General features: G+C 31.1%; 3 protein-coding genes across 4 annotated transcripts; 2 read left to right on the top strand and 1 right to left on the bottom strand.

The window, feature by feature from the left end:
• Window positions 1-3554: 3554 nt before the first annotated feature.
• On the bottom strand, window positions 3555-10135 carry LOC101504400 (nucleobase-ascorbate transporter 12). The gene is made up of 10 exons (XM_004506078.4): window positions 9328-10135; window positions 9090-9187; window positions 8807-8977; window positions 8476-8576; window positions 7575-7710; window positions 7405-7455; window positions 7015-7302; window positions 5606-5840; window positions 4424-4710; window positions 3555-4103 (listed from the first exon to the last, which is right to left on the bottom strand). Exons 1-10 carry the CDS (start codon window positions 9830-9832, stop codon window positions 3882-3884), a joined length of 2094 nt encoding a protein of 697 aa, XP_004506135.1. The 5' UTR covers window positions 9833-10135; the 3' UTR covers window positions 3555-3881.
• Window positions 10136-15236: 5101 nt separating this feature from the next.
• Window positions 15237-17734, top strand: LOC101504719 (probable ribosome biogenesis protein RLP24). Its single transcript, XM_004506079.4, has 5 exons — window positions 15237-15388; window positions 15612-15720; window positions 16603-16716; window positions 16820-16956; window positions 17392-17734. The coding sequence occupies exons 2-5, from the start codon at window positions 15640-15642 to the stop codon at window positions 17555-17557; spliced, it is 498 nt and encodes a 165-aa protein (XP_004506136.1). The 5' UTR covers window positions 15237-15388; window positions 15612-15639; the 3' UTR covers window positions 17558-17734.
• Window positions 17735-19307: 1573 nt separating this feature from the next.
• Window positions 19308-23985, top strand: LOC101505045 (probable 2-carboxy-D-arabinitol-1-phosphatase). 2 transcript variants are annotated; one of them, XM_004506080.4, is made up of 9 exons: window positions 19308-19697; window positions 19807-19912; window positions 20318-20534; window positions 20635-20753; window positions 21321-21419; window positions 21976-22059; window positions 22132-22230; window positions 22616-22723; window positions 23384-23985. In XM_004506080.4, the coding sequence occupies exons 1-9, from the start codon at window positions 19402-19404 to the stop codon at window positions 23756-23758; spliced, it is 1503 nt and encodes a 500-aa protein (XP_004506137.1). In that variant the 5' UTR covers window positions 19308-19401; the 3' UTR covers window positions 23759-23985. The 2 variants fall into 2 exon arrangements, with proteins under 2 accessions (XP_004506137.1, XP_004506138.1); XM_004506081.4 differs by having other exon boundaries at window positions 19309-19697; window positions 22006-22059.
• Window positions 23986-25138: the final 1153 nt, after the last annotated feature.

The raw sequence follows: 25138 nt of genomic DNA, 5'->3' as shown, positions 1-25138 counted from the left end.
GTTCAGTCTAACCTAATTAGACTAAATATGACTTAGAAATTCTAATTTTGATAATCTAACGGTTGAATGTTAACCAAATCGACCAACTATAACTATAAAATTATAATTTTAATAATTCAATAGTTAAATCTTAACTAATTAGACTAACAATGACATATCAAATCGAATTCCGATGATCCAATAGTTCGATGTAACTAATTTGACTAGCTATGACTAACAAATTATAATTTAGACGGTGCAACGATTCAATCTTAACTAATTAGACCAACAATGACTTAAAAATTATAATATCGATAATCTAAAAGTTCAATCTTACATAATTAGGCGAACAATGACATAGAAATTCAAATATTGATGATTCAATTGTTCAATCTAAACTAATTAAACTAACCATGACTTATAATTTAAATTATCCAAAGATTCAATCTAACCTAATTAAATTCACTATGACATATTAATTCTAATTTTGATGATCCAACGGTTCAATTTTAATTAATTAATCTAACTATTACTTAGAAATTATAATCTTGATTGTCAAACGATACAATTTTAACTAATAGGTTGACTATAATCTTGAATGAATTTTCATTTTTATTTTCCACGGTTAATGTCTTTTCACTATTAGTATTTGAAGAACTGGATCGATGCTCGACTAGGTTAAAGTACTGAATTAATGAGTAATCGATTGAACTAGTGGAACATTAGTTGAATTGTATTACTTAGAAATTCTAATCTTAATTGTCAAACAATATAATTTTTACTAATAGTCTGACTATAGTCGTGAATGAATTTGAATTTTCATTTCCCACAGTTAATGTCTTTTCACTACTAGTGTTTGAAGAACAGGACCGATGCTCGACTAGGTTAAAGTACTGAATTAATGAGTAATCAATTGAACTAGTGAAACTTTAGTTGAATTGTATGACCGCTGACCCAATTTATATTACAAAATTTTGAAAATGAGTAAAGGTCCATTTTGGTCCCTTAGAAGTTTTGTGAGATCCAATTTAGTCATTGAGAAAAATACTGAAGAATTGGACAGATGCTCGACTAGGTTAAAGTACTGAATTAATGAATAATCAATTGAACTAGTGGAACATTAGTTGAATTGTATGACCGTTGACCCAATTTATATTACAAAATTTTAAAAATGAGTAAAGGTCTATTTTGGTCCCTTAGAAATTTTGTGAGATCCAATTTAGTCATTGAGAAAAATACTGAAGAACTGGACCGATGCTCGACTAGGTTAAAGTACTGAATTAATGAGCAATCAATAAAAGTACTTTGTAATTCCTAAAAATAAATTGGATCAAATTAGTCTTTATGTGAACCACAGTTAGGAAATTGGATTTTTTTTTCCTGACTTTTCTGATGATTCATAAACTTGATTGTCCCACAAGTAATTTCTAAGCTTGTTCATTTAATTTATGTCAACGACTTAATTGTCTATTTTTAATTATTGTCAATGATATAATTGTCATTTTTTTTATAGAAATTACATGTGAGATAATCAAATTGATGAGTTATCGGATAACTCAACAAAAAAAAAAAAAAAAACTCAATCTAGTTCACATACAGACTAATTTAACTCGATTTATTTTTTTTAAGAACTAAAAAGTGCTTTTATTTTTTTCAATGACTAAATTGGGTCTTTTAAAATTTCTCAGGGAGCCAAATGGGTTTTTATTCTTTAAAATATCATTAGAAATAAATTTTATATTTAAAAAATATCATAACAAATTTATTTATTTTATATACAAGTCATGAGAAATCAAAATATAATAAATTATTTATATATATAAAGTTACATAAAAAAGTTAATGAATGAATTAGTTACTTCATTGCATACAATTAATTATAAGTTAAGTTGATTATATATATTTTGAATAAACATGTAATCAAGTTTGGTTATGATTCATTCTTGACTTAGAGGTTCTAAGTTAAACACCCACAGTTTATAATGTATTATTCGATTTAAAAAAAATGAATATAGAACATCTCATTAATTTGATACTTAAAAACATTAAATATGATTAATTAAATCATATAAAATTTCATTAACTGAAAGTGGAATGAATATGTAAATAACAAATAAAAAATATAGTAAATTATAAAATATAATAATAAGTATGACATAGAGACATTAGTTCTACATTATATTTAATTTTTATTAATTCTACATTATGATGGATAAACTACACCTAGGCCTCATCTTATAAGAATGAATGATGATAAACCATACAATCTCGATTTAATTCTTAAACTTTTGTCTGTGCAAGCAAACCAACCATCACTTCTATTAGTTTAAATAATATAGAATTTTAATTAGTTCGATAATTATTTATTCATTCATCTCAATGAGTACAAAATTTTGTAGTTAATTGGTTCAGTCTTTTTTAATTATTTTGACATTTTTTCTTATAATAAATAATGAAAAATAATTATTGGTATAGGTACTAATTTTACAAGTTCATTTATTATTAGGGTCAACCTATATGTTAGAGAGGTAAAAAAATATTATAGTTAAAAAAATTCAAAAAAAGATCTTTAAAATTAAAAAAAAAAAAATCTCTTATTTTTTGTGGACTAAATGGGGCTTATAGGTCCACTTTTTTAAATTTATCTTTTCAAAAAAAAAGTTGATTTTTTTCTAAAACATAAATGTTTTCAATTTTTTTCGAGAGATTTTCTGGAAAAAAAAGTTAGCATTTTTTTTTTTTGATAAAAAATGATTAACAAATCTTTTATTTTTTTTCGAAAATTTTTTTAATTTGAGAAAAAAGTTTGATTTTTTTAAGATAAAGAATTTCAAAAAAATAATTTGATTTTTTCCATAAAAATTTTCGAAAAAAAATGATTTAATTTTTTTATATTTTTTCAAAAAAAAGTTTTGGGTTTTTTGAGAAATCTCTTTTCAATATTTTTCTTAGAAAAAAATATTTATTAACAAATCATTAATCTATAAATCCACAAAATAATAAAATAATTAACTGAAGTTTTAAAAATTTATTTCAATAAATAACCTAATATTAAAAGATTTAGTATGAACTTTTAAAAAGAATTTTAGATTTTATGACTTAATTGACTGCACTAATTAGATGAGTACTTAAATAAACCTTCATTTGTTGACTTTTCTCAATAATATTTTTTCATGTAATTGTTCGATAATGTTTTTTCACAATAAGCTAGGAATCACTTTTTTAAAAAATAAAAACCTCGAATCCCAACTGCATATTTTATTATTTTACGTTGATAAGTCATAATATACCAACCAAAGACAATTACAATACATAAACATTTTTCTGGTGAGAAATTAGAATTGAAGTTACCAATTATATAATAAGCTTATAAAAATAATCTGAAAATAACTTAGTAACATGTCACTAATTATTTCTATAAGCTCACCAACAGACCTCAAATGTACTTATGTATGTAGATAGATACTCTTTTTACAAGAATTTATAGTGTTTATAGGTAAACTTTCTATGGCAGATATGGGACAACCGAAACATATATGATAAACATATCAGAGTTACGATGAAGATCGATAAAAATGGTAAAAAAGAAATGAGTGTGTATATATACATAAAAATGATTTGTCAAACCTCGCTTTATAAAGCAAGATTGCGAGAGAGAAAATCCGCCTGGGAGATTTTGAATGAATCAGAACTATTAGATACATGGATAATCTAATCTAATCAAATAAATTACAACACAAATAGACCCCTACGAATCTCCCACCTTCCCCCAAAATGTATAAAAATTTACTATGTAACATGACCTATTACTATCCATCATTGAGCCCGAGGCATGTGAATTACTTGGTGTCCCATGAACATTTAATATAAGTGAAAAATGTAAACCATCATAACCCCATTCTTTCACAGACCAACCCATTTCACCCACCTGAAAATCCGACCAACTCTCCATGGCAACTCATAATCCTTAGCAACAGCAGGTTCCCTTCTTGCAACCTCAGGTTCGGACCAGACGTATACCCCTCGCTCCTGCTGACTTCCAGGTACAGTATTATCCAGGATAACAGCAACGAGAAACGCTATCACCATGTGTAGTGAACAAAGTGTGTTCAAGACATAGTTCAACTGCAAAAGGAACAAATTAACTAGTGCTCTTTCAGAAAAATCAGACATGTCAACTAAATATAAAAACAGAAATACGAGCAACACACTAAGATGTTCTCCTATTAGTTGAAATTAATATAGATTCCATCAAATTTATATGATCTACATAATGTTGTGAGACTCATTTGAATGTCATCCAATTAAAGGGAGTGTGTAAAGTGGCCTTTGAATTACTTATTATCTTTTCCAAAAATCTCATGATGGTTAACAAATAGAACACAAAAATTGAAAAGCAAATTCAAGGACTTCATAATAGTGAAAAACATGACACCGTGGCATACCCCTCCATATTCGCTGCGGAAAGGCCCATGAGAAGAAACAATGTAGGGCTGAAAATAACTTGGCACAGACAGGTTGGAATTCGGAGAGATGCCATATTGTTGAAAGTATGCAGGTACAGAAAGAGAGAAAAACAATGATAACCCAACTATGATGATATTGCGAGAGCTTCCAGCCTCACTGTAGCGTAGATTTGACAAGCCCCATGCTGTGAGCATTGCCCACATAAAGCAAAGGAGGCCAGCAACCATAACTTCAGGAATTGAAGCAATGAACCCTCCAACCTTACCTGTTGTACAGAATAAGCATGATTAAACATGGATAAATTTGCATTAAAGTTTTTCTATGAATGAATTGTATATTCAAGTTGTGCTTTGGCTTATTAACCCAAAAAGGGATACGACCAGCATAAGAAATCAACAGCTTTTCTAAAGTTTCTGTTATGTTGATGGACTTGGTAATGATTAAGACATAATATATACACCAAATATATGGATAAGGGGGAAAGTATCTCAGAGAAAGCTATCTAGCAGTTTCCACATAGACACTGTTTTCTTTAGAATGGGATTTTATGCGATGCCAGGAAAAGTACTGCTTTAAGAGGTATTATGACTTAAAAAAAAATTTAAGGCAAGATATTAATCTAAAAACCATAAGCTCAAAAAGGATTACTAGACAACCATTTTAAGAAACGAGTTTTCCATGCAAAGAAAGATATAACCCCCTGAACAATTGGGCAGCAAAGAGCTATCAAGCACAGATACCACAGAAAAAGCTGTAGCAATGTCCTACATGTATCAGAACAAATAGAATACTTTAAATATAACAGAGCAATTCAATGTTTTTGCATGTCTCAGGTTGGCGTTTGTTTATGACTCTCAAGCGTCTCATTTTTGCATGTGTGCCTCATCATAGTTGCAAACATCATATGCTTTAACACAATTATTTGCCTCATTGCCACAGACCATCAAAATGTAAATTCAGTGTCATAGTAAAACCAAGGAAACCACAGAAATCAAATGACAAATAATATCACAATTGGTATGATGGCATGAGTTTCTTCTGAGAAATATCAAAATGCATAGCCTAAATGACTTTACAGTTTCCATCTTTATAACCCATTGCTCAAAAAATAAGTGTTCTTCCAATGAAGGTTACATTTAAGAATGATAAAAGAACCATACCTATAAGAGACAACACTATCAGAAAGCATGCACCCAGTTGAACAGCCCGCCGGCTTCCCATTTTAGTCACCGCAATTGTGTGAACATTTTCAGTTAAAGTTGTAGAACCAGTTCCAGTTCCCCAGAGCCCAGCCAAGACACTAGAGAGACCTTCCAAACCAATTCCTCGACTAACAACTCCAGGAGTTGGAGGTCTCGATGCTACCAATAAAGAAGATGCATGGTATGAGCCAACCTGCCAAGTTTAAAGCAAATGGAAATCAACAAAAATATTTAGTGATTTGTCAATCTTGCATATAGAGAAAAACACAAATAACATATTATCTTAATTTTGAGAAAGTATATTGTTGTAAGGGGAGCCTTGGCACAAAGGTTGGATCTACTGTCATGTGATTGGAGATCATAGGATCAAGTAGTGGAATCAACCTATTGCAAATAAATACAATGTAATATTGCCTACAATAGATTCACAAGAGGTTCAACCCTTCCTTGGTTGCCCTTTTTTACATAGTTGTTATTTGTTAATCTCTATAAATTAGTACATGTTAATATATGACTAATTAAAAAGTTGCTTGAATCATTAAAATTCTTGAAATTTAAGAACCAGATTGGTTGATAACAATTTCTACTTTTGTTTCCAATTTTCACCTTAAATAATATAAATGACACTTAGTTTTCTATTTTCAAATATTTGTATAAGAAACAGTGAACAATTTTATGTTGTTTTCACTGTTTCATTTGCATATGTTTAAAAACAACAAAGAAAGTAAAAACTGAAAACAAAGTGACACTGCTTAATTATTAGTGAAAACAGAAAATACTGTGATTTTTTTCAAACCAAACAGGCCCTTACAAGTAGTAAAATTATTTCCCCTAATCCAAACATTTCCCAGGTAGATAGAACTTTAAACTAAATTACTCGCCCTTGCAGTTGATATCTACTTGAAATGAAAATGAAGAGTGGCAAAAAGAAAAGGCATTAATCATATAGAAACATGAGAAGCTGACAGTTGTTATTTTTATGTTTGGAATTGGATCTGATAAACTACAGGACAATTGACAACCTCCAGGTACTTCACTCACAAGTTTTCCCCCTTCATTGATAAATCATGCAGTTTAAATAAAGTCATAAATAGTCGTAGGTGAATTTCAAATACAAGTTTCCTACATGCATCCAAGCCATTAATTTAATACTAATATATATAATTTTGGTAGGTCCAAATCATAATTTTCAACCAAAGCCCTTTATCAAATATAAGAAAATGAACAATCTATAAAGATAGTACAAACGGTCCAGTAGAAAGTTAGTTAACTATTATAACACAAATAAGATAAATTGTCAACATATTCAGACAGAAATAAGATAAATACAGTCCAGGAACTAAAACAGCAAAAGACAAGAAACTAACCGAATCCACAGATGAGATTAAGGAAACCACACACATTACAAGAGCCAATTTCCAGTGAAAGACAGGAGTACCCCATTGTAATGGATAGGGAAATCTAAACCATGGAGAGGATTTCAATGCCTGAGAAGTATCAACCCGACAATGCTTCATCCTAGAAAAATGCTTTCTGCAATGCTCTGAAACCATATTTGATGCAGGTATATTCACATCACACCCTTTGTAGCTGTAAAACCCTGCTTCGGTAAGCAAGAAAGCAAATGCCCATGTAATTGCTAGACCGAGAGGAACCTGGCAGTTAGGTGAAGCAAACAGAGATCATTTATTGCAATACAAAATTTTATTTCAACTACTGTTGAATAACTTGGAACGATAATGTAACATTCAACTTACTGCATATATTAGAAATATGCGATGTCCAAGAACAGATATCTTACGAAGATACTGTAGAAAACAGGAAATAACAGATAACAAATTTTAGCACAGTGCAATATGCATACTGGATATTTCAAATACATTAAATAAATAATTTAAAAAGAAATGGGTCAAGTAAACAAACTTACAAGAGAAAAAATAATAACCACCAATATCTGTACTGCACCAATCTCAAGACATGTACCAACTAATGGGAATCCATAACTGAAAAATGAAAGTCCAACTGCAGCAATAGTTGGGGATACAACAACAGGATTGATCAACCTGAAAGGAAACTCATAAAATGAGGGTCTTTAATCTTTATCAACTACATTGAACAGAAAAGGTATGAAATCTACATTTCTTAACCAGATAATTTAATATATTTTCAGCAATTTGCCAAAGACTTTAGGGGGGGCTTTAAACCTGCCACATGGAATCCCAATTATATGGCATTCACATGAACTTACTATTATTGTAGTCTCTGTGTTTAAGTTTATGTCCTCTCATATCATTGTATTTTTTAATTATTAATTTGACAATGCTAATAAAAGTTAGTTCATCTAGTAAAAGAATTGTGCCAACACTAACGTATTAGTTTCAATTCTTGTCGGCGGTCCTTAATTGGTTGGTCATGTCACCTATAACTACAAGTAGCACTGTCAGTCCTCCTCAAGAATTGAGACATGGACTAGGATTCGGATCCTCCAAAGGGGTGCAATTTAGAGAATGAAGCCATACTAATAACCAACTGTGGATGATAAATTCAGAAGTATCTCATGCGGTAATAAGATGCCTAATAACGTTTGTAATCCATTAAATATAATCAGTTAAGAAATGAATTAGTTTTGTGAGTAAATATTCTCTGCCCCTACAAGTGTCTAAACCAATTAACCTCTTTGAATTTTTTTACTTGAATTTCTCAACCTTTAAAGTGACACACATTCCCTCAGTCCACAACAATAAATCCTATTTGGGGAAACGATGAAGCATGTACTAATAAAAACTAGTAAGAAAAATAAGCAAGAAGAGAAAATCACAAAATCATACCTTACTAAGAGAGACATAAGTCCAGTATATCCAAGTAAAGATTGAAAAGCAGATCCAATAATTATAGCTCCCTGAAGCTCCTTCATTATATGCTTGAATTTCTGCAAATTGAGAAAGAAACCCAATCAGCTGACTTTGTTTCAATTATGCCACCAAAAAAATTATAACACGACAAAATCCCATGAGACCTTATGAATAACAAAAATTTGAGAGAAAACTGTTACAAAACTTTGTTGAATGGAACCATGATATAGACAGTAAGTATTAAGTAATTAATATTATCTGGAACATAAAGAAACAAGAAAAGAAACAGTCATACATACATACATACATTTCCATTTAATCCTTGTAACTCTGGGGAGTTTATTATAGCCAGAACCGGCGCCAAGTAAACTAATGAAGGTCCTTGTATCAAGGGCAACCTAGACCCAAAACTAATATGCAATAGAGTAGTCAATCCCGAAACAAAGAGCACCGTCGATACCACCAAAGAAGTTTCCTCCTGCATATTCACTAACAGATCAGATAACAGCACAACAACACACACACACAACAAAAACAACCTTTCTATATACAAGAGAAACAAAACACGAAAAAACTTGAAAATCACTCACATGAGAACCTCCCATAGCAGGAACAATGACAAGTGGAATGAGAACCAACGAACCTAACATTGAAACGTAATGCTGAATACCATACACACCAATTGGAACTACACATACAGATAATGATACAATCATAGTCAAAACACAGCAAAATTTTCAAAATTAGAAACAGACAATTGAAAAAAAAAAGAGGGAAAATCATCGAAATCAAAAAACTCAAAAATCCGACAAAAGTTCCAACTTATACCTAAACCAGGAAAATCTCTAAGCTCATACTTCATATGAGCGTGCCTGGATGCAAATTCTTCGTCATTCACAACCAAACCATCAAGCACTTCCTCAAACCTCGCCGTTCTCCGCGGCTGCTCCGTCACCGGTGCCGGATTCGCCTGACCGTTAGTACTCGGAACACCGTCAGAATCCCTCCGCTTTTTCGCCACTTGATCCTTAGCAACCGGAACCGGAGCAGTAGCCGGTGCCGCCGGAACGGAAACAGTAACATTGTTGTTATGCACGACGCCGTTTACCGGTGGACGAACACGACCTGCTTCGAGATCCAATTGCCGTTCGGATTCTGTAGGCTTAGGAGATAGACGGTTTATCTGGCCAGAGTCAGTGGCATTAGTCTCACCGGAGAATTTAGGCTTGAAACCGGTTTTTTTAGCCCAAGAAGAAGGTGGTATAGGCTTAGCATCAGTCGCCGGTGGCCAGGAACCATGGCGGTGGAGGTTACTGTTATCAGAATGGGACATTTTGCGAAGAAGTTAGTGGCGCATTGTTTGAAACGGTAGGTGGTAGATCTGGCGCGTGAAGTAACAGCAATGTAGAAGTGCGTGTAGGTGTTAAGTGTTAGTTAGGGTTTTGCAATCCCATGGCAATGAAGATAGAGAAAGCGTGGAAGTGGAAAAGGAAAGCAGTGGTTGAAGGAAGGAGTTAAGTTTGAGTTTGGTTTAGTTTGAGTGAGTGAGAGTGTGGACTGAAAGTAGAACACCGTTTATTAATTAATTAATTAATTAATTAGTTAATTAATTAATTAATTTTGCTTTCTAGTGTTGTTCTTTCCCGGGACAATCAGTGGAGACCAAAATATACATGCATTTTCTTTACTAGGATTCGTAATGCCAGGTCGAACGGGTTTTCATTCATTGGTTTCACTTTTTAGAGCCAAATTACTAATTCAAAATTATTATTAAAATCGTCAGATTAATGGTAATGGGTTCTTATATATTCAGTAAAGCATTTTATTTCGTATCGGACAATCCCAGATCTATAAAAAAAAATTGAATACGTGATTAATTAAATCTCGAATAGTACTATGTATTTAGTGATGAGTTATTTTAACAGAAATTGTATATTTCATTGTAGGGTGCCTTTATTTTATGAGGGTGATTACTTATCCACAACTACAATCAACTTAAAAATGGGGAGAAATGCAAAATATTGATCATATAAATGAATATAGAAAAGAAACAGATGAACAACGAAACGAGATCATAAAAGTTGGGAATATAAGATTACAAGGATTATATGTAATAAAGTATTGCTCTTGTTTCAAATATAAGGAAAAATAAATCAATAAATATTATGCTAAAATTTAGGTGCATTTTTTATATACTTTTTTGTATAATTATTAATTTAATCAATCATGATTTTATAGAATTTATAATTTTTTCAAAATTTGTTATAGTCATAAAATATGTGTTGTATATGTTAAGAACTATATGAAAAGCACATAACAAATGCATCTAAGTTTTTTCCTAAAAGTTGATGTATTTTGTGGAAAAATGACTAATAGCATATGCCTGTAGAATATAAAAATGAATAAGCTATTGTACAACCAACTTTAAAATGTAAAAGGTTGAATAGATAGCATAAGCTCGGTAAATTTATTATCTAACATATCTCTTTAATCTCACAATGCACTACACATAGAAGATTAAAATTTTGTCGATAAGATAAAAATTCAATCCTAAAACATACTCCTCTAATACCAAATATATATATAAAATAAAAAAAATAAAAAATAAAAAACCATAGATATATTTGGTTAAAATTTTATGCCAAAGATCATTTACACACACATAAATCAAAATATAAATTATTTTTTATATTATTATTTGTTATCATAATAGGTCGTTGTTCTTATATCAATTTGATTCAAACATCAACTATGTATTTTTTTATACAAATTTTAACAACATATTTAACTTGTAATAAAAATAACTCCAAATAGAATTTTTTTCATTAATTATACAGCAAATGAAATGTATTAATCATATTTTTCAAATATTTAATCAGATTTTTTACTTGTAATATTAATTGCATTGACAGTGTTTTTTTAACTCATTAACCACATTTTTAATTTGTAATAAAAATATATTCAATGACCATTTTTCTCTCAACCACGTAGTATAAATTGTATTAATAAGATTTTTTTCAAGTTATTAACCACATTTTTTAACTTGTAATAAAAATTAACTCCAACTGTCATTTTTTTTCCCGAACCACAGAGTTAGTTGTATTAATATGTTTTTTTAAGCGGTTAACCACATTTTTATCTTGTAATAAAAATAATTAAAGTCTTTTGCTAGCTGGAAAGTACAAAGGTGCAGAAGCTCGAAAGATAGCAACGGCTAATTTGTTGAGACTTTGAGGATAGTCTTTTGCATCTATCTCCATTTTGCATAAGAAACAACTCAAAGTCCAACTAATTACGGTTTGTGTTTTCATTTTTTAAATCATGTGTTTTTCATTTTTCTAAAAGTGTGTTTTTATTTTGATGAGATATGTTTAAATTGAATTATTTTTAATAAAAAAAATGAAATACAAGTTAATAAATATATAATTTTGTAAAATAATAAATAATTTGTAGAACAATTTTTGACACAATTGGTTAGTTTAAATAGTGTGTTATCCTTTTGTTCGTACACAAATTAAAAAAAAATTGCAAAGTAAACAAGTTTTAAATAAATATTCACTTTTCAAAAAAAAATTATTTTGATTATCTAAAACATGTGTTGTTTTTAATTTATCAATCGAAAGATGTAAAACTAATACAATAGTCTGTTATGATGAAGAGAAAATCAAATGATTGTTAGATAAGATACATTTTTTTAAATAATGAAAACAAGTATTTAATATATAAGTTGTTTCTTGTCCACTTTAAAAGTCTTTTATCTTATTATTGATAAATAAAATTAACACAAATTTTAAATGACAAAAATAAAAAATATTTTTAAAAGATAAATGAATCATAATTTTTTTAAATATGACAATTTATTTGAAGGTCAATTTATCACTAAATTTTCTTCTAAATACACCAATAAGAACCTTCGAATAAGTCTTTTAATTAAATTTGTTCATATCAGATAATTATATGATAAATTGTTATTAAAATTAAATAAATAAATAAAACTATTTAAAATGTTGTTCTTTCATTGTCTTATAAAATATTATGTGGATTGTATATTGATGGATCTTTGAGTATTACATGATAAATCTTTTTGTGGTTTAAGTTATATGACAGTGAGGTAAACTTTTACAATTTCAATTTTTTTTTAAAAGACAAAATATTATATTAATACGAACAAATAAAACACCATAGGTGTCTCAAAAAAGAATTTGGTACATGGCTAAAACACCACATACAAGAAAGAGCACAAAAAATATAACTCTCCTAAAAAACACATAACAAGTAACCTTAAAGTTCAACCTAGTCCCACGGTGCGCAAATATGACCTATGTTGAAAAAAACTATACTAAAAATCACAATTTTTGTTTTGTAGCCACCACCACAATCAAAGAGGAAATTGATCAATCAAATGAGTAGCAAGAAAAGGTTTACGCTCAAAAATCACATTATTATGAGTTTTCCATATACTCCAAATACACACTAGCCAAATGACACAATTTATCCTTTATCCCTTTGACCATGTGAATCAATCCACACAAAAATTGTGCATGTAGTGCGGGTGAATAGAGAAACACATAACTTATGCCCAACCATAAGCCATCAAAAGAAATACACTCAGAAAACAAATGAATAAACATCTTAGGCAATAAGTAATAAGTGTTTTTCATACGTTACTTTGAGCCTCCAATATGTCTCCACACCCACTTATCCAACTTTTGATCAAGCAATGAAAAGTTACATAATACAAAAATACACTCCAACAAAAGATTATCTTTCCATTGAAACTAACTTTTCCTCCACGCTTAACTCCCACCACCAACTCTACTACTGAGCATATCAACCATAATCACATTATTGTTTATGGCTAAATTAAACAAACGACCAAATTTAACATTTAAATTTTTACGACAAACCCACATATCTTTCCAAGACGAAGTATCATGCCTGTCTTCCACCATCCTAATAAGATTATTAATAAACCAAATCTCCTGGCTCCTTCCTACCCTTTTCCGAACTAGTTAAATGTCTCTCCACCAAGCCGACTCCATACCTCTACTCCTCTTGCTACCAGACAGCCTCAACTCATATTTATGAGAAAACCCTTAAATCACAAACCTTCTTTATCTATCTTCAACCTCTGATACCACTTTTCCAATAGGTGTGATTAAACATATGGACATTCCTCACACCCAACCTACAAACCTCATGAGACTGGCACACTAAGTCCCAGTTGACTCAATCTATCTTACAAGCCAACTCATTCCCCGCCCCCACAAAAAGGATTTAAAAATCGATTCATTTGAGATATTGTATATGACGAAGGCTTGAAGAAGGAAATAAAGTAAATTGGTAAGACAGACAAAACAACTTTAAGAAGAATTAGAGGCCACTCGTCGATAGTATACAACACTTCCCTCTAGACAACTTAGCACAAATCTTATCATTCAATAGTTTCCAAAAGGATAAACATCTCATATTTTCTTCAATAGACAACTCCAAATATTTAAAAGGCGTTTCGACACAATTTTCCTTCATCAATGTGTTTTTTAAACGTAAAATAGATCCAATTTTATTTACTTTATATATTACGAACACATTTTTCCTTCATCAATGTGCTTTTATGAAATATTTAATGTTAATAATTAGTTGTTAATTTTGTTAGATTGTTTAAAAAAAATCGAGTTGACTCTTCTTATTACTGTAATTCATCCAAACCACTAAATCACCTTATAACTACTAAAAAGAATGTTAATATGTTTGTTCAGCTTTACAATTTAAATAACAAAGAGTCTCTAATATCACCATTGTTAGAAAATCATGGAATAGACCTTTAAACATTTCTTTAAAATTCATGTTCCATGAGCTGAAGTTTTTCTAGCAAAGGATAATGTAAAACAACAAAGGTCTAATATTTAGTTCAAACTCTTATGTTTTTTGTCGTAAAAAAAATACTACTTTTATTTTTGTTATTTTTTGTTTTTGTATTAATTGCTACAAAATCATTCAATTATAATTGATCCTTATGATGTGTGTTTAATATTTAGTTTAATTCTTATATAACTCATATCGGAGTAACTAAAATTAAATATTTTACACATAACAATGACAAATTTTAAAACTAACAAATTTTGTGAGTTAAATAAAATGAATGTAATGTTGATAGTTTTAGTTATACATTGGTCCATCGAATTATGAAGTGTCTTTCTCGATTATCCTTCTACATTTTAAAGTGTGTACATAGAAAAACTAATCAAGTTATCTATTCTTTTACTAAGTTTGGTTTGTCTCTTTTTAGAAATTGTAATATTTTTGTTGGCAAGGGCTGAAAAATATTTATTTTCCTAAAGGCGTGTAGTCTTTTTGTCATGTTCTAAAGGCTTGCCCGTTATTTTTCAGAAAACTGTTGCTTAAACTTGAATAACATTTTATAAAAGAATTGTAAATATTTTCGTTATACAATATCTTATTTAATGACAGCCAATCAACCTCACACAAAGTAAAAAAATAAAAATTCTTTATTCTTATATCTGTGACATCTAATTAATTACCGATAAAATTATAATTGATTTAATTGTTTATGATATTAATTTAAATCGTGATTTAACTAGTGATTAATTATATAAATAAATTAAATATAATTTTAATCATATATTCAATTGAATTAATGTGTTTAAAATTTTTTTCATAGTAAATATCAAGTTGTAGAGAAAAATAGGTTCATTAAAAAAATAAAAAATCAACCGTGTAATTTTAAAAAACCCAAATATTAAAAGTTATTCGAATTATATTTATATTGAGACGAAGCACAAAATCCCATTGTTCACGTAACCCTAACAGGCGGCCACACCGCCCTCGACATTAGGGTTTATCTTCTCTTCTCCGTTATACTCCTCTGGTAAGCTTCATCTTTTCTTCTCCATCGTTTCTATCAATCTATTTAATTTCTCGTTAGTTAACGCTCATAAAACTATCATTAATTTTCTATTCGCTTCAATTTGAACTAAGCTACAGTCATAGATACTTTCTATTCCTTAGGTAACTCAACTGTCATATCTTTTCAGCTCTCTCTGATTCTGTTGTGGATTTCATTGTTGTTTGTTTTGGTTTTGTTTTTGCAGTGAATTATTGATTTAGTTTGGAGGCACAATGAGATTGGAAAAGTGTTGGTTTTGTTCTTCTACTGTATACCCTGGACACGGAATCCAGTTTGTTCGTAATGATGCTAAGGTAAAATATTAAGTACAATCTGTTTCTTATTTGTATGTTGTTTCATTTGCGTGTATAACTATTATAGACCTTATAGCTGTTGTTGAATATGTTGATTTTGATTGAGGTATCCGAATACGATCCTCTAATGGTGCTGTCTTCTGTCATAGTTTTGAACAAAATTGTGAAATAGAGATTATAGCATAGCAGAATTTGAACAAAATGTTATTATTGCGCGGTTGGTGACTTGGTACAAATTGTTGTTGGATAGGGATTATAGCAATGCAAAATTTGAATAAACCATTATTTTCTGCGAAGTTCAATTGACAACACTTATTATGAAATTATAGTTAGTCTTGTGCATTGTAATTTGAGATTTTAGTACCCTTGCTCGAGATTTTTGATATCTGAATAGGCTATTTTAGGAATGAAAAGTGTTAGCAGTTCTGTTATGTAAGACGCTGTAGTGCTATAAGTGTAGTGGAGTTTCAACAAATCGCTATTGCTTCACAATATGTTATTTAGTACCAATGTTACCAAATAGCTACGCTATAACACTATTGTGTAGTGGAATTTGAACAAACTACCACTTTCCGTGACCTTGCAATTGGCAACACTTAGTGTTAGTAATGTTAGTTGGGGGATTCGAACCTGCATCCCCTTGTCTCTCTACATCCAAACCTCAAAATCATTGAATCACTCCAATCTGGACTTGCATCCTGGACTTGAATTGATTGCTCGGGTCACCTATCTAGTTATTGATTATCACTATTTCACTTTTACATGTAACTGACAGGTAATCCCACCCAAGGGTAATAAGTGGCTTTGTCTGTGATGTTTTTGTTCATAGCTCCACTTCTCATGGCCAGTGGTTATAGTGTCTCACAACTGTTTTTGTTGCAGATTTTTCGATTTTGTAGATCAAAGTGCCACAAGAACTTTAAAATGAAGAGGAACCCTCGGAAAGTAAAATGGACCAAGGCATATAGGCGGGTGCATGGAAAGGATATGACACAGGTAAATGGAACTTTGATTCCCTTCTCGTCCTGGTCTCATATGTGTGCTTGGTTACTACTCTCTTGGTTTGAAGAAGCTTCACACTTTTGTGTTTTTTTTGTAGGATTCAACCTTTGAGTTTGAGAGAAAGCGCAACAGGCCTGAGAGATATGACAGGAATCTTGCTGATAATGTCCTCAAGGCCATTCCAAAGATTGATAAGATCAGAGGCGCCAGGGAGGAGAGTCACCACATGAATAGGTTATTCTTTGACTCTACTTTTATTCATATTTCAAAACTTTATTACAGGTTGTTTTCATTTTGGAGCTCCAAACATATTTGGATTGACTTATTCAATTATTTGAGCTTGTCTAATGACTGTAAATACTTGAGAGATTGTTTGGAAGAACTTATAGAAACAACTTATGGATGTCATAGACTGTTTTCGGCTTATTTACATAAACTCTTTAGGATAACTGCAGCTTATATGAAAACAATTTGACTTTATAGCTTATATTAAAACAATTTGACTTTATAGTTTATATTAAAACAATTTGAGTGAATTTTATCTTTTGTTATAGAAATCACTTATTCATAAATATTTATGTGATAAGTGCCTATGCTATAAGTACTTATTTAAGCTGTTTATCCAATAAAGCCCTTGTGCTCTTCTAACATTCTGATAAACTCTCATAGGATGAAAGGAAAGAAACAGAAGCTGGGGAAGGAAGCAACTAGGGAGTTGGAGCAGAGCATTCATATGATCAAAGCTCCTTCTGTGTTTGAAAAGGACCCGACTCTCACTCTAGTTACTACGGTTTCCAAACAACAATCAGAGAGCAATCCTGCCATGGAAGAGTGATAATATCAGTGTTGCACCCCTTGATGTTGGCCCAACTTACAAGTTGATTTGTTGACCATCAGTGATGTGAATGATGAAATTTTGAAACAGAGTTTTCTCATTTGAGAATGTGTTTGTGATGTTGTTTTTGGATAATATTTAATGATTAATGAGATTAGTGAACTTATTATATATCAAGCTAAGTTGTTACCTAAGATGGAGTCTTCTTAGGCCTCTCGAAAATCTATCATGAGTATCTAAACAAAAATATGAGTATAGAAAAAAATGAGCGGCACTTCCTTTAAGTTCAATGCAAATATCGTAATACGATACATTACTAAGAAGTTTCTGGAGATACTTACCATTCATTTGCATGATAAAAAATAGCTAATTTTTGCCGAGAAATCTGGCTAACGAGTTTTAGTCTTGTCTCAACTTACGATTTTCTTATCAGTTAGATAAAGAATTCAATTCACATTAAGGATTACTATAAGTGCCTTTGAATATTTATAATATTCTTTAATTTTATTTATCTTTTTATTACCATTTTTAACTACTCAAAACTCAATTTATTACAAAATTATCATAATTCACTTATCATAATTCAATTATTTAAAATTTACATCACTCATAACTTGTATCCTATTAGTTCCCTATTGATATTGTGATTAAAGTGACCCAAGAAGGTATGTTTATTGTTCTATTTTTTAGTTCGTAATTTTTTTTAAAATCTAAAGATTTTACGTGAGCTCAGTTTACGTACATTGTAACATTACGTGAACTGAATCCACGTACATTATAAAATTGTAGAAATATCAGGTTGTACGTGAATTAAGTTTACGTAAACGTACATGATTTAAAATTGTGTAATTAATGGAATTTGAGAATTATTGGTGGTATTCACGTAAACGTATTTAAACTAAGTTCACGTACATTGTAAAATTGTAAAAATCGTAGGCATAGCAACGGGGCACTACACCAAACTAATGCAACGGGGCACTACACCAAACTAATCAGGGAAAATCTGCACCCGCCCCTATTTCATAACGGGTGTGAAATTTAGACCCATCTTTGCGCTGCAACGGAATTCGAGTTTCCCCGCTTACCTCCGCACTTATTTATATATATAAAATTATAATTTTTAATATTTAAAAAAATATTAAATATATTCCATATGTATATGCATATAAAATTTAAAAACTATAATAATATCACTAGCAAGACGAGTTCGGGTGCGGGTGCGGTGTAGATATCACTACCCCAAACTTGTCCCGACCTTCGAATTTTATTTTCGAAGAAAATCCGTACACAATCAAAGTGGATATTCTCCACCCAAATCAAGCGGGTTTGAGCGGGCACCTGTTGGTGCAAGTTATATTGTCATTCCTAATTCCAGGTAGTATGTGAACTGATTTCACGTATCAGTATTGCATAATCCTAAATTTTGTATGTTCTTTTTTTATGTTGATGAAAATGTTGATGAAGATGAAGATGAGGATGAAGATTAAAATTGAGAGAAGTTAGGGTTTTGAAAATGAAGATGAATGAATGAGATTAGAGTTAAAAATTTAATTAATAGATAAGGACATTTTCGATAATTTTTTTTCTAAAAAAAGAGTGGTGTAGGTACCATTTTTTTGTAAATTATTAAGAATTTAAGAGTATCCAATTTTTGATAATAAAAAAATAATAATTATTTCTTGATAGAACACGTGTCTGTTTAGCTTTCATCTCCCTCCAGACAGCGATATAGAAGCAACGGCAACCATAGAAACTGACACAAATATAAAAAAAGTAACGAGTCAGAAGCAGTGACAGTAACTTAATACAGTAGAAGAGAAGAAGTAAAACTGAGCTTCCATATTATGTTTTTAGTAGCAAAACCTTGTTGTTCCTTTCTACATGTTCCTCTCGATTATGATTTGAATTCCACAATCCGAAACGTCGTCGTTAGATGCAGTCGGAGCAGCGTTCAGAATGTTGAATTATTGAAAGTAGCGAAGAGGGTGGTGCTTGTTAGGCACGGACAGAGCACGTGGAACGCCGAAGGGAGAATCCAAGGCAGTTCTGATTTCTCCGTTCTTACTAATAAAGGAGAGTCTCAGGCAGAGACTTCACGCCAAATGCTCATCAACGACAATTTCGATGTTTGTTTCGCGAGGTAGTTCTGAGATTCATTTATTTGAGTTTATATACTCACATTTTAAACTATTTGGGGGATTTAAATACAAACATTTATATGTTTAATGTTTGTTCTTCTTTCTTTCTAGTCCTTTGGCACGATCTAAGAGAACAGCTGAAATCATTTGGGGACCTCGCCAACAACTCATTATTCCCGAGTTCAATTTAAGGGAAATAGATTTGTACTCCTTTCAAGTAAGTTTCATATTCATCAATTTCACTACAGCTTCATAAACTTATTCCCGCCTCTGCATTCTATTAATTTAGCATATTTTGTTGTATTGTTGATTCGTTATTCTTGGATATAGTTGAAAGTAAAGTTGTAAATTTATTTGCAGTGAAGGACAAATTTAGAAGAAAAAGTGTTACACCAAAATTTAATATCCTGAATAGATAACTTTATTAAACATAAACACCTATAGTACGCGAGCATGTACCACAAATATCTAACAGGTCGAAAAGATTAATAAGAATGTTAATCAAATTCATATAATTTATCCATAATGAACGTAATTGAATTTTTTTTTTTGGGTACCTTTTAGGGGCTATTGATGACTTAGTGTGACCAATATTGTTGTTTCTGTTATTGTTGTATTTTAGGGTCTGTTGAAGCATGAGGGAAAAGCGAGATTTGGTTCTTCTTATCAACAATGGCAGGTTGATGCCGCAAATTTCGTCATTGACGGTCATTATCCCGTGAGAGAGCTGTGGGATCGCGCTAGGAGCTGCTGGACTAAAATCCTAGATCATGATAGCAGGTCTGTTCTTGTGGTTGCTCACAATGCTGTTAATCAGGCTCTTATTTCCACAGCAATTGGTACCTGTTTCTCTCTCTAAGGAAATATTGATGATAAAAAAGTTGGAATTCTGTCAATTTTAATAATGTGCTAACTTTTACTTCCATTCCAAGCAACCAGGTTTAGGGGAAGAGTACTTCAGAACTTTACTTCAGAGCAATTGTGGTGTAAGTGTGCTGGATTTCACCCCGAGATCGGATGGTGTCTCTCCCCTTATTTCCCTCAACCGCTTAAACCAGGTACATGGTACACTTAAAGGGTAAAAAGCCACAAACTTGACTAGCTGAATATGGATGTAGGGGACTGGCTTTGTTATCCTTGTGAAAGCTTCAGATTATAGGCTGATGTGAATTTCTGCACTTGTAGATTGTATTATTCCCACTTTCTAAAACAAATGTTGTTTAACTATCTGCACCTATGAAGCATGTACACGTCTGAGATTAGACGTGTCGATGTGTCTAACATGCGTACAACACATGTTTGACAACTCAAACAAGTGTCTCAATAAAACTTTTGTTCTTCGCTTTGACACTCCTTGGGCACATCTACGGGAGTTAAAGACGTGTCGAAGCAATATGACTAGGGATGGTTAAAGACATTAAATTTGATTTTAGTTTTTTGATTGTAGATGGATGAAAGAAGGTGAAAGACTATCATATGTTATTTTAGAAGTTTTTTTGTAATGATTGATGAAACAAATTGCTTGTCAACATTTTTTGTCATGTCGAAGTCCGTGCTTCATAGATCTTCACAATGTGGACAACTTTTTAAGCTTTCCCTTAAATAGAATTGAACTATTAATGCAGACGCCTGGTTCACCTGTTGCTGGAGGGAAATCTGGAGGTAGAGAAGCAAGTAAGCGGATCATACTCGTTTGTAACGGATCTACTCAGGGAAATACAGAGGTAAGAGGAAATGGCTAAAATGTATTTTATCAGATATAACTTGTCAAAGGGTCATTAGAAAACATTCACAAATAATTTTAGTTTCTTATTTATTTCCATTTCTGTGAAAGTTATTAACATTCTGCAAAATGTTTCAGAGAAATGAAACTGTATATTTAAGAAGATGGGTGTTTATTCAAAAATATTTATGTGGTTGGGATTCTGTAGCTGTTTTTCCTTGTTTATATATTTACTTTTCCTTAGAGGTAGAAGTAGAGGGAAGCTAGGCCAAAATATTAAGACAGGTTTAGATTTTAATGGTCTATTATTGGATTTGATTCATGACAACTGGACATTATGGTGTTGTTTGGTCCATATAGCAGACTCCACCAACTGGAAAAGAGATTTGGTGGTTGTTACTGTATTTTATAAAATTATCATTGATCTATGGTATGCATTGGACTGGAAAATGTTAAATAGAACTGTTTATATACTTTCAATGTGTATCTTTTGGAATAATTGATTTATGACAAGAAGGTTCTATAAGTTTTATTTCAAATGCAGTTCTTCATGTTAGGTATCTAAACGAACTACCTTACTACAACAGGATGGTTTTCTTTTTGTCGGTGATCAGCCGTTGAACATGCTTGGCGTTATACAGGTATTGACCAGTTTATCAGAAATAAGTCGGCAGAAGTTATCTCATCTGACTGAACTTTTGCATGTATAATAGTCCCAGAAATCTGCAGAGCTACTTCTTGATTTGAAAGTGAGTTCCATAATTAGCAGTCCTAACAAATCTTGTATTGAGACAGCCACAGCCATATCCCAGGTAAGCTCACTTTTGGTTCTTTTCAGTTTATTCCATCATGCTGGATTCTTAGTCTCTTAACCATCAGGTTCTCAAGAGAAAGAGACTTTTGTAATTCGGAGTTTGGCTATGAGGTAAGTAAAACATGGTCAAAGATTGTTTCAGCCGGGGTTTGATCTCGGATTCTCCAAATCAATTTGACCTTAATTGAGTGTGATTAACCACTTGAGTCTAAGCACTTGATTTTAAGTTGCATTAACCGGCTAGTATTTGCATATGCTTCTGTGTTCTGAATAGGCTCTTGCTTTGATATACCAATTAAATTGTATGCCTGAACTAGTAAATTTCGGCTTTCTAATTCATTTATTATTGTTCTAGTCTAATTAAACCGTTAGGCATGATTTAGGTACAAGAAGCAGCAGATTGCTTGGGTGCTGATTCTGTGCCACGATATGTTGAGATGAAGCAGATGGAGAACCTTGATATTGAAACTATCTTTAAACAATCCAAAATGGCAAGTAACTTACAGTTTAGATTTGTTTGTATATTGAAGCATGATTTGTCATTTGCAAATTATTTGATTCAAGAAATGAAATTGAAGACTACTAATTAATGAAGTGAATGATCTTTGATCAAGCAATGATCTTAAGAGTTTGTTAAATACCAATTGAAGATTTAGTATGTAGATAAAAATACTTAACAGTATTGAAAGGAAGAATATGGCCATGTCAATATATTAAGAAGTATATAGGGTTTGCTTGGATTGACTTATTTAGTATTTGTAAGACTGTTGGGGAAAAATTATAGAAACAATTTATAACATGTCTATAAACAGTTTTCAGTTTATTTCTATAAGCTCTCCAAGATAGTTTAGGAAAACAATTTGATTTAGTTTGTTTGTTTTTTTGTTATAGAAATAGATTCTACATAAGCAAACACTCATATGATAAATGCATATACTACAAGTGTTTAATTAAACTGTTTATCTAAACAAGACCTTAAACTAGGAAAAAGTTTCACTAACTCTTAGGTACTATGAGTTTCTTCTAATTTTGATCTCCATTATTTAAAACCTTCATATTCCTAAATAGAAAAAGCTTAGTGAATAATTTATGTGTGCATCATCACTGCATCATAGTTATGTTCTGTCTAAATTTTTCTTCATTTATTGCAGGATATTTCGAGTTTCCCAGCATTTCAGCCCGGGTGGTTAAATAAAGTTGAAGATGAATTGATAACAAAATTATGGGACCAATCTGGAAAAGCCTGGAAATCCTTGTTGGATGAAATATCTGATGAATCTAGGTCCGGAGAAATTGTAGTTGCAGTTAGTCATCCTGCTATTCACATAGCACTAATGGCGCACTGCCTTAACTTGACCAAGGAATGGCTGGGATCGTTTCATCTCGATGCAGGGAGCGTTAGCGTCCTTGACTTCCCCGATGGACCTAAGGGAAGAGGCGTAATCGGATGCGTAAATTATACTGCACATTTGGGGAGATGGTCCATCCCTATTACAAGGTCAACATACGATGTTGAAGAGGTTTAGCTGTGTACTCAGTTCTTAATCTATGAAAACCAAATATTTCAGTGAATGTGACCTACAATGGACAAAGTATATATATATATATATATGTATATATATTCTTCCTGGGTTAAGATATACCACTTCAAGACATAATTTCTTCTTGTTGTGTTTATAAAAGATAATTTGAGCTTATATGATTATCACATACAATCATGTCATTTTTATACGATGTTTTCAGTTTATTTTCACTTGGAAGTTTATTCTATTCCCTATTCAATTATAACTTGTACATTAAGTGGTTATTGAATAAGCATTTAGTTAAGATTATCCAAACACCCTTTTAAATTGTTGTGTTGTGTGCCATTCATAAGACCAATCATTCAAGGTAATGTGTCTCAGAGGAAAACATATAAATTTTTGAAAATAATAAATTTAACTAATGATAAAAAATAATTAATACACTCTATTTTTTGTCTTTTTCTCTTCAAATGGAATCATTTATTTCTTTTTGAGAAATGAAAATGATTTCAACCCTCCTTACATAACTCTACATTACTGTATAGTGCATACCATGTTCTCATGTATTAAAGATGTAAAATTAATTACAAGTTAGTTATTTTAATTAAGTTTTAATTATAGTCAGTTAGAACAACTAATTCATAACTAATCTAATACTAAGACCCAACGAAACGAAAGCTCTTATCATACACCTCTAAGCAAAGTAAACTTCTAATAAAGCAAAGTGCAGAAAATTATGTGTAAAATACGTGTGTTGGCTTTATGCAGAAAATAATAAAGCAGTTATGTGCGTTGGCTTTATGCAGAAAATTATGCAGCAAAAGATATGTGCTGTTGTATCTGTCATGTATTGTTTTACTAGCACACCTTGTGCTTTAATGTTATTTGAATTTCGTTTGTCTTTTAAATAAATAAATAAATAAAGCAAAGTGCAGACCATGTTATTAATTAAATATATAAACGTTGCACTATTTTTGGTGAGTAGTATAAAACTTTGCTTTGAAATCTGCAAATTTCATAACATCATTTGTAGGCAATTTTTGAAGTGAAATACTTTTGTACTACTACTTTGGAAATTCCTATAGTTGTATTTAGTACAATTATTTTTCATCACAATTCTTCGGATTTCATGGCATAAATAATACACTTTCCATTACAAAATATAAACAAGTTAACTATTTATGCACGCGAAGGATGCTAAACCTTTTTCCTTCATCTTCTTCGTATAAAAAAGGTAGTTTAGGATCAGTTTTTGTCCAAAATCAACCGTCGTTTTTTATAATAATTATTTTATCTAAATAAGGATTTTTTACATCAATCAATTTTTTTTTTTGTGTTTTGTTATCTTGTCAAGTGAATGTAATGTATTTGTTTTTCTAATCT

This window comes from Cicer arietinum, chromosome 6 (genome assembly GCF_000331145.2).
Source record: "Cicer arietinum cultivar CDC Frontier isolate Library 1 chromosome 6, Cicar.CDCFrontier_v2.0, whole genome shotgun sequence".
NCBI lineage: Eukaryota > Viridiplantae > Streptophyta > Magnoliopsida > Fabales > Fabaceae > Cicer > Cicer arietinum.
Note: the sequence above shows the minus strand (reverse complement) of the source record. Positions and strands in the feature narration are given on the sequence as shown.